The sequence below is a fragment of the Tubulanus polymorphus genome, chromosome 2, assembly GCF_964204645.1.
Source record: "Tubulanus polymorphus chromosome 2, tnTubPoly1.2, whole genome shotgun sequence".
NCBI lineage: Eukaryota > Metazoa > Nemertea > Palaeonemertea > Tubulaniformes > Tubulanidae > Tubulanus > Tubulanus polymorphus.
In genome coordinates this window covers 24,203,978-24,217,628 of record NC_134026.1, presented here as the reverse complement: position 1 = coordinate 24,217,628, position 13,651 = coordinate 24,203,978, and the positions used below count along the sequence as shown (strand labels likewise).

At 36.0% G+C, this 13,651-nt stretch overlaps 2 protein-coding genes across 2 annotated transcripts in view; both read left to right on the top strand.

Moving 5' to 3' along the window:
* The first annotated feature begins 68 nt into the window (after positions 1 to 68).
* LOC141899957 (small nuclear ribonucleoprotein G-like) lies at positions 69 to 1,673 on the top strand. Its single transcript, XM_074786602.1, has 4 exons — positions 69 to 217; positions 708 to 730; positions 818 to 942; positions 1,454 to 1,673. Exons 1-4 carry the CDS (start codon positions 186 to 188, stop codon positions 1,502 to 1,504), a joined length of 231 nt encoding a protein of 76 aa, XP_074642703.1. The 5' UTR covers positions 69 to 185; the 3' UTR covers positions 1,505 to 1,673.
* A 462-nt stretch (positions 1,674 to 2,135) lies between these two features.
* LOC141898842 (uncharacterized) overlaps positions 2,136 to 13,651 on the top strand; it is a 31,118-nt gene continuing 19,602 nt past the window's right edge. Inside the window, exon 1 of the mRNA XM_074784969.1 lies at positions 2,136 to 2,206. Within this exon, the coding sequence (XP_074641070.1) occupies positions 2,177 to 2,206 (30 nt within the window). The 5' untranslated portion in view covers positions 2,136 to 2,176. The remainder of the gene's footprint in view (positions 2,207 to 13,651) is intronic.

Here is a 13,651-nt window from a genome sequence, read left to right as displayed (position 1 = left end):
AGATATAAGAGAATAGCTTAAATTATTATTACATCGAATACCGACGCTGATCCTTCTTCCGTTGTTTAGTGTTACCCGCGGTCCAGCGTCGTGAATTTTTCCTGTAACATTCTCACTAACCGGCGCTGTTTGTATTCGTAACGAATTTCTTTGAAAGTTTGGATTAATAATCTTACTAAATCACGATGAGTAAAGCACATCCACCAGAATTGAAGAAGTATGTTTGTAATTCTTAAGCACTATTTACGATTTTATCATCTGTTTATTCGAAAAATGTGTTGTAGTATGCCATAGTTTGCTTACAAATACACAGTGAAAAATTTAAGGTTATTTCTGACAATTTAGTAGCGAATCTTATTGTTATACTCATGATTATTGTTCTAATTTTCCCCCGTTTCTTTTCACACATTATTTGCTAAAAAAAATTATGATTGCAATTTTGTCATATTGCATTTGGTGAAATCTTGGTGTGCATTTGCTCAGTGGCAGTGTTGTGCATTAAATTCATCAGACCCTCGGCCTCGCCAGGCACCATTCACTCACTTAAATTCAATACCTAATATTCACCTTTTTAAATAAACCACTTACAGTACGTCAGTAGTAGTGAGGGTGTGCTGGAGTATCTTTTAATTCTTTATGAATGAATGTACCATCTTGGACTTGGTTTTTAATTAATTCTTCTCTATTTGATTATTTATTTCTTTCAGGTATATGGACAAGAGATTAACATGTAAGTATTTTTACACTTATTGACCCTGGCATTTATGCCTTTTGTATAAATCTTAAATACAATGCTCATTCTGATTTTTTTTTACAGTGAAACTCAATGGCTATCGACAAATAACAGGAGTTCTGAGAGGCTTCGATCCATTCATGAATATAGTGATAGATGAGTGCATTGAAGAGTTAAAAACCGGTGAAAAACGACCAATCGGCATGGTGGTATGTTATGTATTTTTATCATTACAGATAACCTTCTGATTCACTTAGAAACTCAGCACTTCTATCCGTCATTGTTGAGTAGAGGATGACCAGATGGTGGCATTCCTATTGAATTATTCAGCTGTCTGAATGTGACTGCAACTCTGTCGTACCGTGATGGATTACATTGCTATTCTAATTAAAAACTCCTCATACTTTGTCTAGTTAAAATTCTCGGCTACTAACTTTGATGTCATTGATGGCTTTGGAAATGAGGGGAAAATCCAAATAGCTTTTACAGTATGTCCTTTATGATGATACTGTTGGAGCCAATGAAAAACATGGCATGATTACGAATTTGGCGTTGTAAAGAATGGTATTTCCATTGAAATTGAGTTGGATTGAGCAAATTTGTCTTTAGAAAAAACGATGGCATTATAAGTAACAGACTTTGACTGTATTAGTAAAATGAATGAACTCTTGCTATTTCTAAGATTGAAAATTACTTAATTTTTGTATATTTCTACTTCAGGTTGTCAGAGGGAACAGTGTGGTTTTGCTTGAGTCTCAAGAAAGGATATGATGCTACTGATAGAATGCCATACACTGGATGTTCATGTATATATGATTCACGCATTTAGCTTTGAGCTAGAACAGAAAAATCTGATCAATAATTGATATTGAATTGTGAATAGTGTTTAATGTTTATGAAGTACACATTTTTGTAATCATGTAAAATAAACAACCTTTTGTAAATATTTACATATGTTTGTTTTTCTGCCTCTGCATTGCCATTTGGTTTTCATGTAGTTTTGTTTGGTTTTGAATGCTGCTATTCCCATCCATTCTTGATGTGTTTTATCCAAGGTGTTGAGTCAAAAAAAGCTTGTCGATAGACTGAGTCTACAAGATTGACAAAAAAAAAGTGCAAGACAAGACCATTTTTACGCTGTTTTTTTTCCAGTTTTTGCAATTTCGAATACCCCAGCAACAGTTGCTGCAAGGTCCACCAATTAGCCAGTACACCAATATGGAATAACGAAAACCAATAGTGAAATCTCAAACGCAGTGAAATAAGGACTGCGGTGCCGTGAAGAAGAGTAACGCGCAGAGTCCGGGTTTAAGCAAAGGTCGACAACCGATCATTAGTGAATACTAAGTTTTATTACATCCGCAATCAACAATTTTTGTTATAAATCAAAATGTTCATAATTAAATTTTGTGAGAATCTGTAGGCCCTTAGTAATCATTCGAAATGTCCGAAACAAGGGGTTATGTTGATTTGGTAAGCATAAGCATGATTTATATTTTGTTTAAGTACACAATGAATAAATTGTTCAAGACATTTTTGAAAACTGCAGAGGCTAAACAGGGGCTTGCGCCACTATCGTGAAGTGAGCCTGTTATTCCAGCCTCGTATTCAGATATAGTGTGTACACACTGTATAGCTGCCTGTAGATACTGGTTGACATGAAATGTATAACTTAACACTTTGACCGGACGAAACGACGATCATTCAATAAAGTCACCGGGGCAGAAGAGTGATCAATAATTGTTTTATATAATTAAAATGTGTAGTGATTTTCGTAAATTTCATAGATTTTCATCGAAATGTATTTTACATCAATTATGCCTGTTAAAATTCAACTATGTCTATAAAAGTAAAACAATGCTACCTGAAAATTAATTTCTCTATTCTTCGAGTTGATTTAAAGCAGATGTCTTCATTTGTTCATAGTAAAAAATACGCAATATTTCAACGCACGATTGCATCATGGCTCAACATGTTAACATTAAAATTCAAAATCAAATTTCTCTAAAACTAAAACCTCAGGGTTCCTGAAAATTAAGTATATCATTAAGGAAACTCTATTCTTTAAGTTGATTTAAGGCAGATGTCTGTGCATTGATTTGATCATAGTAAAAAACGCGTCATTTCAATACACGATTGCATCATTGCGTGATATTTAAAAAGTTAAAATTCATAATGAGATTTCTCTGAAACTCTGAAACCTGAGACTTCCTTAAAATTAAGTATATTAATAAGCACACTCTGATGTAAAGTTGATGTAAAGCAGATGTCTGTGCATTGGTTTGATCATAGTAAAAAATGCGTCATTTCAATAGATGATAGCATCGTGGCACGATATTCAAAAATTAAACTTAAACTCAAACCTGAGGATAATTAAGTATATTAACTCTAGTCTTTAAGTTGATTCAAGGCAGATGTCTGTGCATTGATTTTTTCATAGTAAAAAAAACGCGTCATTTCAATACACGATTGCATCATTGCGCGATATTCAGAAATTTAAATTTCAAAAAATAAAATTCCATTAATCTAAAACCTGAGGCTTTCTGAAAATCGAGAATATTATAAAGGAAACTCTATTCTTTAAGGCAGATGTCTGTGCAATGATTTGATCATAGTAAAAAATGCAATATTTCAATACACGACTGCATCAAGGGGCAGTATTTAAAAATTAAAATTCAAAATCAAATTTCTCTAAAACTAAAACCTGAGGCTTTCTGAAAATCCAGTATAATATTCAGGAAACTATTCTTTAAGTTTATTTAAGGCAGATGTCTGTGCATTGATTTGATCATAGTAAAAAAACGCGTCATTTCAATACACGATTGCATCATGGCGCGATATTCAGAAATTTAAATTTCAAAATTAAATTTCTCTAAAACTAAAACCTGAGGCTTTCTGAAAATCCAGTATAATATTCAGGAAACTATTCTTTAAGTTTATTTAAGGCAGATGTCTGTGCATTGATTTGATCATAGTAAAAAAAACGCGTCATTTCAATACGCGATTGCATCATTGCGCGATATTTAAAAAGTTAAAATTCAAAATCAAATTACTCTTAAACTAAAACCTGAGGCTTTCTGAAAATCAAGTATAATATTCAGGAAACTCTATTCTTTAAGTTGATTTAAGGCAGATGTCTGTGCATTGATTTGATCATAGTAAAAAAACGCGTCATTTCAATACACGATTGCATCATTGCGCGATATTTAAAAAGTTAAAATTCAAAATCAAATTCCTCTTAAACTAAAACCTGAGGCTTTCTGAAAATCCAGTATAATATTCAGGAAACTCTATTCTTTAAGTTGATTTAAGGCAGATGTCTGTGCATTGATTTGATCATAGTAAAAAAACGCGTCATTTCAATACACGATTGCATCATGGCGCGATATTCAGAAATTTAAATTTCAAGATTAAATTTCTCTAAAACTAAAACCTGAGGGTTCCTGAAAATTAAGTATATCAATAAGCAAACTCTATTCTTTAAGTTGATTCAAAGCAGATGTCTGTGCATTGATTTGATCATAGTAAAAAAACGCGTCATTTCAATACACAATTGCATCATGGCACGATATTTAAAAAGTTAAAATTCAAAATCAAATTTCTCTAAAACTAAAATCTGAGGCTTTCTGAAAATCCAGTATAATATTCAGGAAACTCTATTCTTTAAGTTGATTTAAGGCAGATGTCTGTGCATTGATTTGATCATAGTAAAAAACGCGTCATTTCAATACACGATTGCATCATTGGGTGATATTTAAAAAGCTAAAATTCATAATGAGATTTCTCTGAAACTCTGAAACCTGAGACTTCCTTAAAATTAAGTATATTAATAAGCACACTCTGATGTAAAGTTGATGTAAAGCAGATGTCTGTGCATTGGTTTGATTATAGTAAAAAATGCGTCATTTCAATAGACGATAGCATCGTGGCACGATATTCAAAAATTAAAATTAAAAATCAAATTTCTCTTAAACTCAAACCTGAGGATAATTAAGTATATTAACTCTAGTCTTTAAGTTGATTCAAGGCAGATGTCTGTGCATTGATTTTTTCATAGTAAAAAAAACGCGTCATTTCAATACACGATTGCATCATTGCGCGATATTCAGAAATTTAAATTTCAAAAAATAAAATTCCATTAATCTAAAACCTGAGGCTTTCTGAAAATCGAGAATATTATAAAGGAAACTCTATTCTTTAAGGCAGATGTCTGTGCAATGATTTGATCATAGTAAAAAATGCAATATTTCAATACACGACTGCATCAAGGCGCAGTATTTAAAAATTAAAATTCAAAATCAAATTTCTCTAAAACTAAAACCTGAGGCTTTCTGAAAATCAAGTATAATATTCAGGAAACTCTATTCTTTAAGTTGATTTAAGGCAGATGTCTGTGCATTGATTTGATCATAGTAAAAAAACGCGTCATTTCAATACACGATTGCATCATTGCGCGATATTTAAAAAGTTAAAATTCAAAATCAAATTCCTCTTAAACTAAAACCTGAGGCTTTCTGAAAATCCAGTATAATATTCAGGAAACTCTATTCTTTAAGTTGATTTAAGGCAGATGTCTGTGCATTGATTTGATCATAGTAAAAAAACGCGTCATTTCAATACACGATTGCATCATTGCGCGATATTTAAAAAGTTAAAATTCAAAATCAAATTCCTCTTAAACTAAAACCTGAGGCTTTCTGAAAATCCAGTATAATATTCAGGAAACTCTATTCTTTAAGTTGATTTAAGGCAGATGTCTGTGCATTGATTTGATCATAGTAAAAAAACGCGTCATTTCAATACACGATTGCATCATGGCGCGATATTCAGAAATTTAAATTTCAAAATCAAATTTCTCTAAAACTAAAACCTGAGGCTGTCTGAAAATCAAGTATATTAATAAGGAAACTCTATTCTTTAAGTTGATTTAAGGCAGATGTCTGTGCATTGATTTGATCATAGTAAAAAAATGCGTCATTTCAATACACGATTGCATCATGGCGCGATATTCAGAAATTTAAATTTCAAAATCAAATTTCTCTAAAACTAAAACCTGAGGCTGTCTGAAAATCAAGTATATTAATAAGCAAACTCTATTCTTTAAGTTGATTCAAGGCAGATGTCTGTGCATTGATTTGATCATAGTAAAAAAAACGCGTCATTTCAATACGCGATTGCATCATTGCGCGATATTTAAAAAGTTAAAATTCAAAATCAAATTCCTCTTAAACTAAAACCTGAGGCTTTCTGAAAATCCAGTATAATATTCAGGAAACTATTCTTTAAGTTTATTTAAGGCAGATGTCTGTGCATTGATTCGATCATAGTAAAAAACGCGTCATTTCAATACACGATTACATCATGGCACGATATTTAAAAAGTAAAAATTCAAAATCAAATTCCTCTTAAACTAAAACCCGAGGCTTTCTGAAAATCTAGTATAATATTCAGGAAACTCTATTCTTTAAGATGATTTAAGGCAGATGTCTGTGCATTGATTTGATCATAGTAAAAAAACGCGTCATTTCAATACACAATTGCATCATTGCGCGATATTTAAAAAGTTAAAATTCAAAATCATGTTTCTCTAAAACTAAAACCTGAGGCTTTCTGAAAATCCAGTATAATATTCAGGAAACTCTATTCTTTAAGTTGATTCAAGGCAGATGTCTGTGCATTGATTTGATCATAGTAAAAAAACGCGTCATTTCAATACACGATTGCATCATGGCGCGATATTCAGAAATTTAAATTTCAAAATAAAATTTCTCTAAAACTAAAACCTGAGGCTTTCCGAAAATCAAGTATATTAATAAGGAAACTCTATTCTTTAGGTTGATTTAAGGCAGATGTCTGTGCATTGATTTGATCATAGTAAAAAAACGCGTCATTTCAATACACGATTGCATCATGGCGTGATATTCAGAAATTTAAAATTCAAAATCAAATTCCTCTTAAACTAAAACCTGAGGCTTTCTGAAAATCCAGTATAGTATTCAGGAAACTATTCTTTAAGTTTATTTAAGGCAGATGTCTGTGCATTGATTCGATCATAGTAAAAAACGCGTCATTTCAATACACGATTGCATCATGGCTCGATATTTAAAAAGTAAAAATTCAAAATCAAATTTCTCTAAAACTAAAACCTGAGGCTTTCTGAAAATCAAGTATAATATTCAGGAAACTCTATTCTTTAAGTTGACTTAAGACAAAAAGAATTTCTTTTATCTGAATTTTTTTTAATATCTATAAGTTGATGTTAGGCAGAAGTCTGTGCATTGGTTTTTACGTGGTATTGCAATAAACATTTGCACCATGGAGCGATATTCAAAACGAACACGAACACGTAAAACATAATTAATGAAAATGACGTTTCATTAAAATTTCTCACGGTTTATACCTCCTTTCGTTGGCTACTTATATGAAGTTAAATGTAAAAATTTGAAGCAAAGCGAGGAGGCGCTGCACAAACTGCTCTTTCTGGACATATGAGTGGCCCTTATAAGGGCCTATGATACGGGGATAGACTTTGCCATGGAATTATCTTCTTGAAACCATCTTCTTGCCATAAACCATCTCATGGAATAATCTTCTGAGCTGAAAATCTATACCTTTAGAAAACAAATGTACGTATTACATACAAAGTATTGGCCCCAGTGGGTACTGGCATCGCGTGGACCGATGACTCGACCCTGATAGGGAAAATTGATATTTCAGAACTTTAAAAAACCCGACATATACAAACTATTGACCCTATTGGGTACTGGCATCGCGTGGACCGATGACTCGACCCTGATAGGGAAAATTGAAATTTCAGAACCTCAACAAACCGACATATACAATGACCCTAGTGGGTACTGGCATCGCGTGGACCGATGACTCGACCCTCATAGGGAAAATTGATATTTCAGAACCTCAATAAACCGACATATACAATGACCCTAGTGGGTACTGGCATCGCGTGGACCGATGACTCGACCCTCATAGGGAAAATTGATATTTCAGAACTTTAAAAAAACCCGACATATACAAACTATTGACCCTAGTGGATACTGGCATCGCGTGGACCGATGACTCGACCCTCATAGGGAAAATTGATATTTCAGAACTTTAAAAAAACCCGACATATACAAACTATTGACCCTAGTGGGTACTGGCATCGCGTGGACCGATGACTCGACCCTCATAGGGAAAATTGATATTTCAGAACTTTAAAAAAATCCGACATATACAAACTATTGACCCTAGTGGGTACTGGCATCGCGTGGACCGATGACTCGACCCTCATAGGGAAAATTGATATTTCAGAACTTTAAAAAAACCCGACATATACAAACTATTGACCCTAGTGGATACTGGCATCGCGTGGACCGATGACTCGACCCTCATAGGGAAAATTGATATTTCAGAACTTTAAAAAAACCCGACATATACAAACTATTGACCCTAGTGGGTACTGGCATCGCGTGGACCGATGACTCGACCCTCATAGGGAAAATTGATATTTCAGAACTTTAAAAAAATCCGACATATACAAACTATTGACCCTAGTGGGTACTGGCATCGCGTGGACCGATGACTCGACCCTCATAGGGAAAATTGATATTTCAGAACTTTAAAAAAACCCGACATATACAAACTATTGACCCTAGTGGATACTGGCATCGCGTGGACCGATGACTCGACCCTCATAGGGAAAATTGATATTTCAGAACTTTAAAAAAACCCGACATATACAAACTATTGACCCTAGTGGGTACTGGCATCGCGTGGACCGATGACTCGACCCTCATAGGGAAAATTGATATTTCAGAACTTTAAAAAAATCCGACATATACAAACTATTGACCCTAGTGGGTACTGGCATCGCGTGGACCGATGACTCGACCCTCATAGGGAAAATTGATATTTCAGAACTTTAAAAAAACCCGACATATACAAACTATTGACCCTAGTGGATACTGGCATCGCGTGGACCGATGACTCGACCCTCATAGGGAAAATTGATATTTCAGAACTTTAAAAAAACCCGACATATACAAACTATTGACCCTAGTGGATACTGGCATCGCGTGGACCGATGACTCGACCCTGATAGGGAAAATTGATATTTGAGAACCTCAATAAACCGACATATACAATGACCCTAGTGGGTACTGGCATCGCGTGGACCGATGACTCGACCCTCATAGGGAAAATTGATATTTCAGAACTTTAAAAAAATCCGACATATACAAACTATTGACCCTAGTGGGTACTGGCATCGCGTGGACCGATGACTCGACCCTCATAGGGAAAATTGATATTTCAGAACTTTAAAAAAACCCGACATATACAAACTATTGACCCTAGTGGATACTGGCATCGCGTGGACCGATGACTCGACCCTGATAGGGAAAATTGATATTTGAGAACCTCAATAAACCGACATATACAATGACCCTAGTGGGTACTGGCATCGCATGGACCGACGACTCGACCCTCATAGGGAAAATTGATATTTCAGAACTTTAAAAAAACCCGACATATACAAACTATTGACCCTAGTGGATACTGGCATCGCGTGGACCGATGACTCGACCCTGATAGGGAAAATTGATATTTGAGAACCTCAATAAACCGACATATACAATGACCCTAGTGGGTACTGGCATCGCATGGACCGACGACTCGACCCTCATAGGGAAAATTGATATTTCAGAACTTTAAAAAAACCCGACATATACAAACTATTGACCCTAGTGGATACTGGCATCGCGTGGACCGATGACTCGACCCTGATAGGGAAAATTGATATTTCAGAACCTCAATAAACCGACATATACAAACTATTGACCCTAGTAGGTACTGGCATCGCGTGGACCGATGACTCGACCCTCATAGGGAAAATTGATATTTCAGAACCTCAATAAACCGACATATACAAACTATTGACCCTAGTAGGTACTGGCATCGCGTGGACCGATGACTCGACCCTCATAGGGAAAATTGATATTTGAGAACCTCAATAAACCGACATATACAAACTATTGACCCTAGTGGATACTGGCATCGCGTGGACCGATGACTCGACCCTCATAGGGAAAAGTGATATTTCAGAACCTCAACAAACCGACATATACAATGACCCTAGTGGATACTGGCATCGCGTGGACCGATGACTCGACCCTCATAGGGAAAATTGATATTTCAGAACTTTAAAAAAATCCGACATATACAAACTATTGACCCTAGTGGGTACTGGCATCGCGTGGACCGATGACTCGACCCTCATAGGGAAAATTGATATTTGAGAACCTCAATAAACCGACATATACAATGACCCTAGTGGGTACTGGCATCGCGTGGACCGATGACTCGACCCTGATAGGGAAAATTGATATTTGAGAACCTCAATAAACCGACATATACAATGACCCTAGTGGGTACTGGCATCGCGTGGACCGATGACTCGACCCTCATAGGGAAAATTGATATTTCAGAACTTTAAAAAAATCCGACATATACAAACTATTGACCCTAGTAGGTATACTGGCATCGCGTGGACCGATGACTCGACCCTGATAGGAAAGTGATATTTCAGAACCTCAACAAACCAACATACAAACTGTTGACCCTTGTGGATACTTTGCATTAGACTTTTTAATAGGTAACTGCATTAGACTTGGCTTTCATCAGAATAGCATGCATCTTCTTCCGATACTTTAATGCTGTCCAGTTTTCCCTGAGATTGAATGACAATTTTGATGATATCAACATTGATTCGAAATATGCACAAATGTATACACCACAGTTGCTTAAGTCAATTTGCAGAGTTTTACTTGGTGGGTCGTATAGCTCTGTCCAGTTTTCCATGAAGGTTTCTCCCATTTTCCGTTGAAAAACATCCTTTATCACCTTTATTGCCTGTTGTCCATGCAGTGTAGGGCCACTTCTATTGGTAGGATCTAGATATATCAAATGCCTTGCTTCGGTATTGATGATAACGCATACCCAATGATGATTAGATCTATTGATTGGTATAAAAAGATACTTTTTATCAGTAATGTCATCTTTGAGATATACCACTGGATCTGTGGTTTGATTTTTATTCAAGCAGGCGCTGTAGAAAAAACTTGTTAGGAAATTGGCATTAGTATTACAGAAAACAGCTTCTGCATATGCATGAATCACTTCATCGGTTAGCCATTCCTTTGAATTCAAGATACTTCCTATTACCTTTAATGACAAGTGATAGGCGTGTCTGAAGACGATCTTTTTGTTGTTTTTCTCTTGTTGCTCAGGTGATATTGTGATGACTTCAACAGAATTTTTAGGTTTGTTAAATGTGATCACCTTCTTCATTTTAGGGGTTGATGTATTTCCTGGATGGAAGTTTATTTCGTTTACCGTCTTTTCGTGGTCACTTCTGTTGAGTGTCGAGTTATCAAACTTAACTTTTTTGATCATTGGTTCGAAGGTCAATTTCCGTTTTGTTGAAATGCCAATTGCTTTGTTCTTTTCTCCTGCCTGAGTGATCTTTTTCTGCAATTTTGTGGAATCAGTTTTTTTTCGAGCTGTCACTGGAGTTTTGGGAGGTTTTTGGAAGTGGCCTTTTTTCTTTGTGTTACTGTTACCAGTCATTTTTCTGCCTAGAACTGTTGGCGTATGATGCCACTTCTCTTTCGTCAGACTTTTTAATCGTTTCCCAGCACGCTTTGTCTTTTTCTTTAAAGTAGACTGCATGAAAAACTTTTTGCACCTGGATACGTGGAAATCTTTGGCTTTAGATACAAATACATCTGGGCGCCAGCGAATGTAATTGGTCATCGAACCTTTGACATCTTTCCAAAATTCTTCAATTAATCCTTGTGTTTTGGGTACGGTACCGGTGAGGCGAACGAATTCACGCTGCGAACTTCCGTTTGGGAAGTGTCGTCTGAGGTCCCCACGCAGCATGTTAGACCATAATGGTATAGTCGGAATGTAATGACTTTGTATCTTCTTCAGTAATGTTTCTGATACTGCAGGGTTTTCCTCAATGTACTCGTTTGCACGTTCTGTCAAGATATCCGCTCGCACCCTCTCCAGTATTTTCTTACCCATTTTAGCAAATGACGAAGTTTTATTCGAATGAATGAATTCTTCTTCTGTCAAACGATTAGACATCTCTTCATCCCCGCCCTCATCATCGTTATTTTTTACCTCGGGTTCGACATAGGTGCTTTTTATAACATCTTCTTCCTCTGTGCCCAATGTTTCCAGTGCAGCTTGCAGTCTACGCATGTGCTCAGCAGTTTTTGGTGAGTTTTTTTGTGAAATCAATACGTAACAAATGCTGTAGTATAGATCTTCAAAACGTTTCAGGTTAGAGACGTTTGCCAGTACGCTGAAAATGTACATGCCGAGTCGATAATTTGCTGCATAGTACTTTTTCACCATTACTTTAGCATCCTTCATAAGGTGGCAACATCCCATATGGTATATGGTTTTTCCTAAATCATCTTTTGAAGCTTCACCGGTTACTATTCGGTACGCTCTCTGCAAGTGATCTGCAACGTCTTCAGAATTAATCATTTTCGACCAGGCTAACAAAAATGTTGCGCTTCTATCAGCTGAAATAATGCATGGTGATATCGTATTTTTGTACCCGTAAATTCGTTTTTCGGCGTGCTGGATGTTTGCCAACCATGATATAATTGTGGGTGCATTTTGGCTTCGGGTTATCATCTCAGCTATTGCTAAAGGAGTGCTTGGTTTGACGTTTGGATTGTGAATAACTAATGCATGATAGTAGTAATCTGGTCCATCTTTTTGCTTCCTTATAATTGACCCCGTTGCATCATAATATATGGGAAAGTTTGTTGCAAGGTCGTGATATGCTTTAATTCCTGCGTGGGAATAGAGATGTATGGTGGCCGGATCTATTCCAATATGATGTACATATCCTGGTAAGTCCTCATCATCGAGTCCGTCTTCAATTTTGAATTTTTGTTTCATTTCAATAAGACTCTTCCACACATCATCATTCATTTGAAGTCCTCTTCTGGCTTCATGTTGCATACTTCTATAAACATCACTGGATACGGTTGCACCTGACCAATTGCCGGAAGCTAGCTGTGTTTTTGTAAGTTGACTTATATGTCTATCTTGTAATTTACGGGGATGCTTTTCATCCAGTAATTGGGCTTTCATCTCATCTCTTTCATTTGCTCTGAAATATCTACGGCTATTGCAACCTTTCTCGTGTAGTATTGTACCTGTGTATGTAACTATGCAATTTAATTGATCATTCATCACCAGCTTTATAGAACAAGGGCACTCCCTTACATCTTCTTCGTTCTTTCCAATGCTGCAATAACCCGTTGCTGTAAATAAGGGAGCATTTCTTTTTCTTGATTTTGCTGCTCGTACTCGGTGACCCTTGAATTGTATGGTACAATGTGGATTGCTTTCTTTTATATAGTCATGAAATATGTTTACCCAATTCGGTGGTAGAGATCTTTGTCTTTGAGCTGGCTTTTTCTTTGATGTTATAACGGTTGCTTTTTTTATGAGTTCATTCCATTCGTCAGCCTTTAACTGAAATAGTGCCGGTTCCGGTGTCGGAGCTTCATATGCATCAATTTCTACTATTGTATTTGAAAGCGCCTCCAATGTCCTGTGACTCAGAATGTCATCGTCTGTCATCGTTACGCTACTTACCGTTTTATCTTCGAACGATGGACTTTTGTATTCATGAATCGATTCATGAGAATTTGGTGACCGGCACTTCCTTGGTGAAATAGATCGGTTTTCCATTTGTTTAACTTCTTTCAAATTTTCGGCCTGTGTTTTTGGTATCCCGTCACAGTGGATGTTATCTATCGTATATATGAACATCTGTCCATTGATAGTGATATCCGCATCCGCTAATTGTGGGTGAACAATTTTTACCAC

Coding starts and splice junctions, on each gene's coding strand:
- LOC141899957 (XM_074786602.1), top strand. CDS start 186: ATGAGTAAAGCACATCCACCAGAATTGAAGAA. Junction 218..707: donor CATCCACCAGAATTGAAGAA/GTATGTTTGTAA, acceptor TATTTCTTTCAG/GTATATGGACAAGAGATTAA. Junction 943..1,453: donor AACGACCAATCGGCATGGTG/GTATGTTATGTA, acceptor TTTCTACTTCAG/GTTGTCAGAGGGAACAGTGT.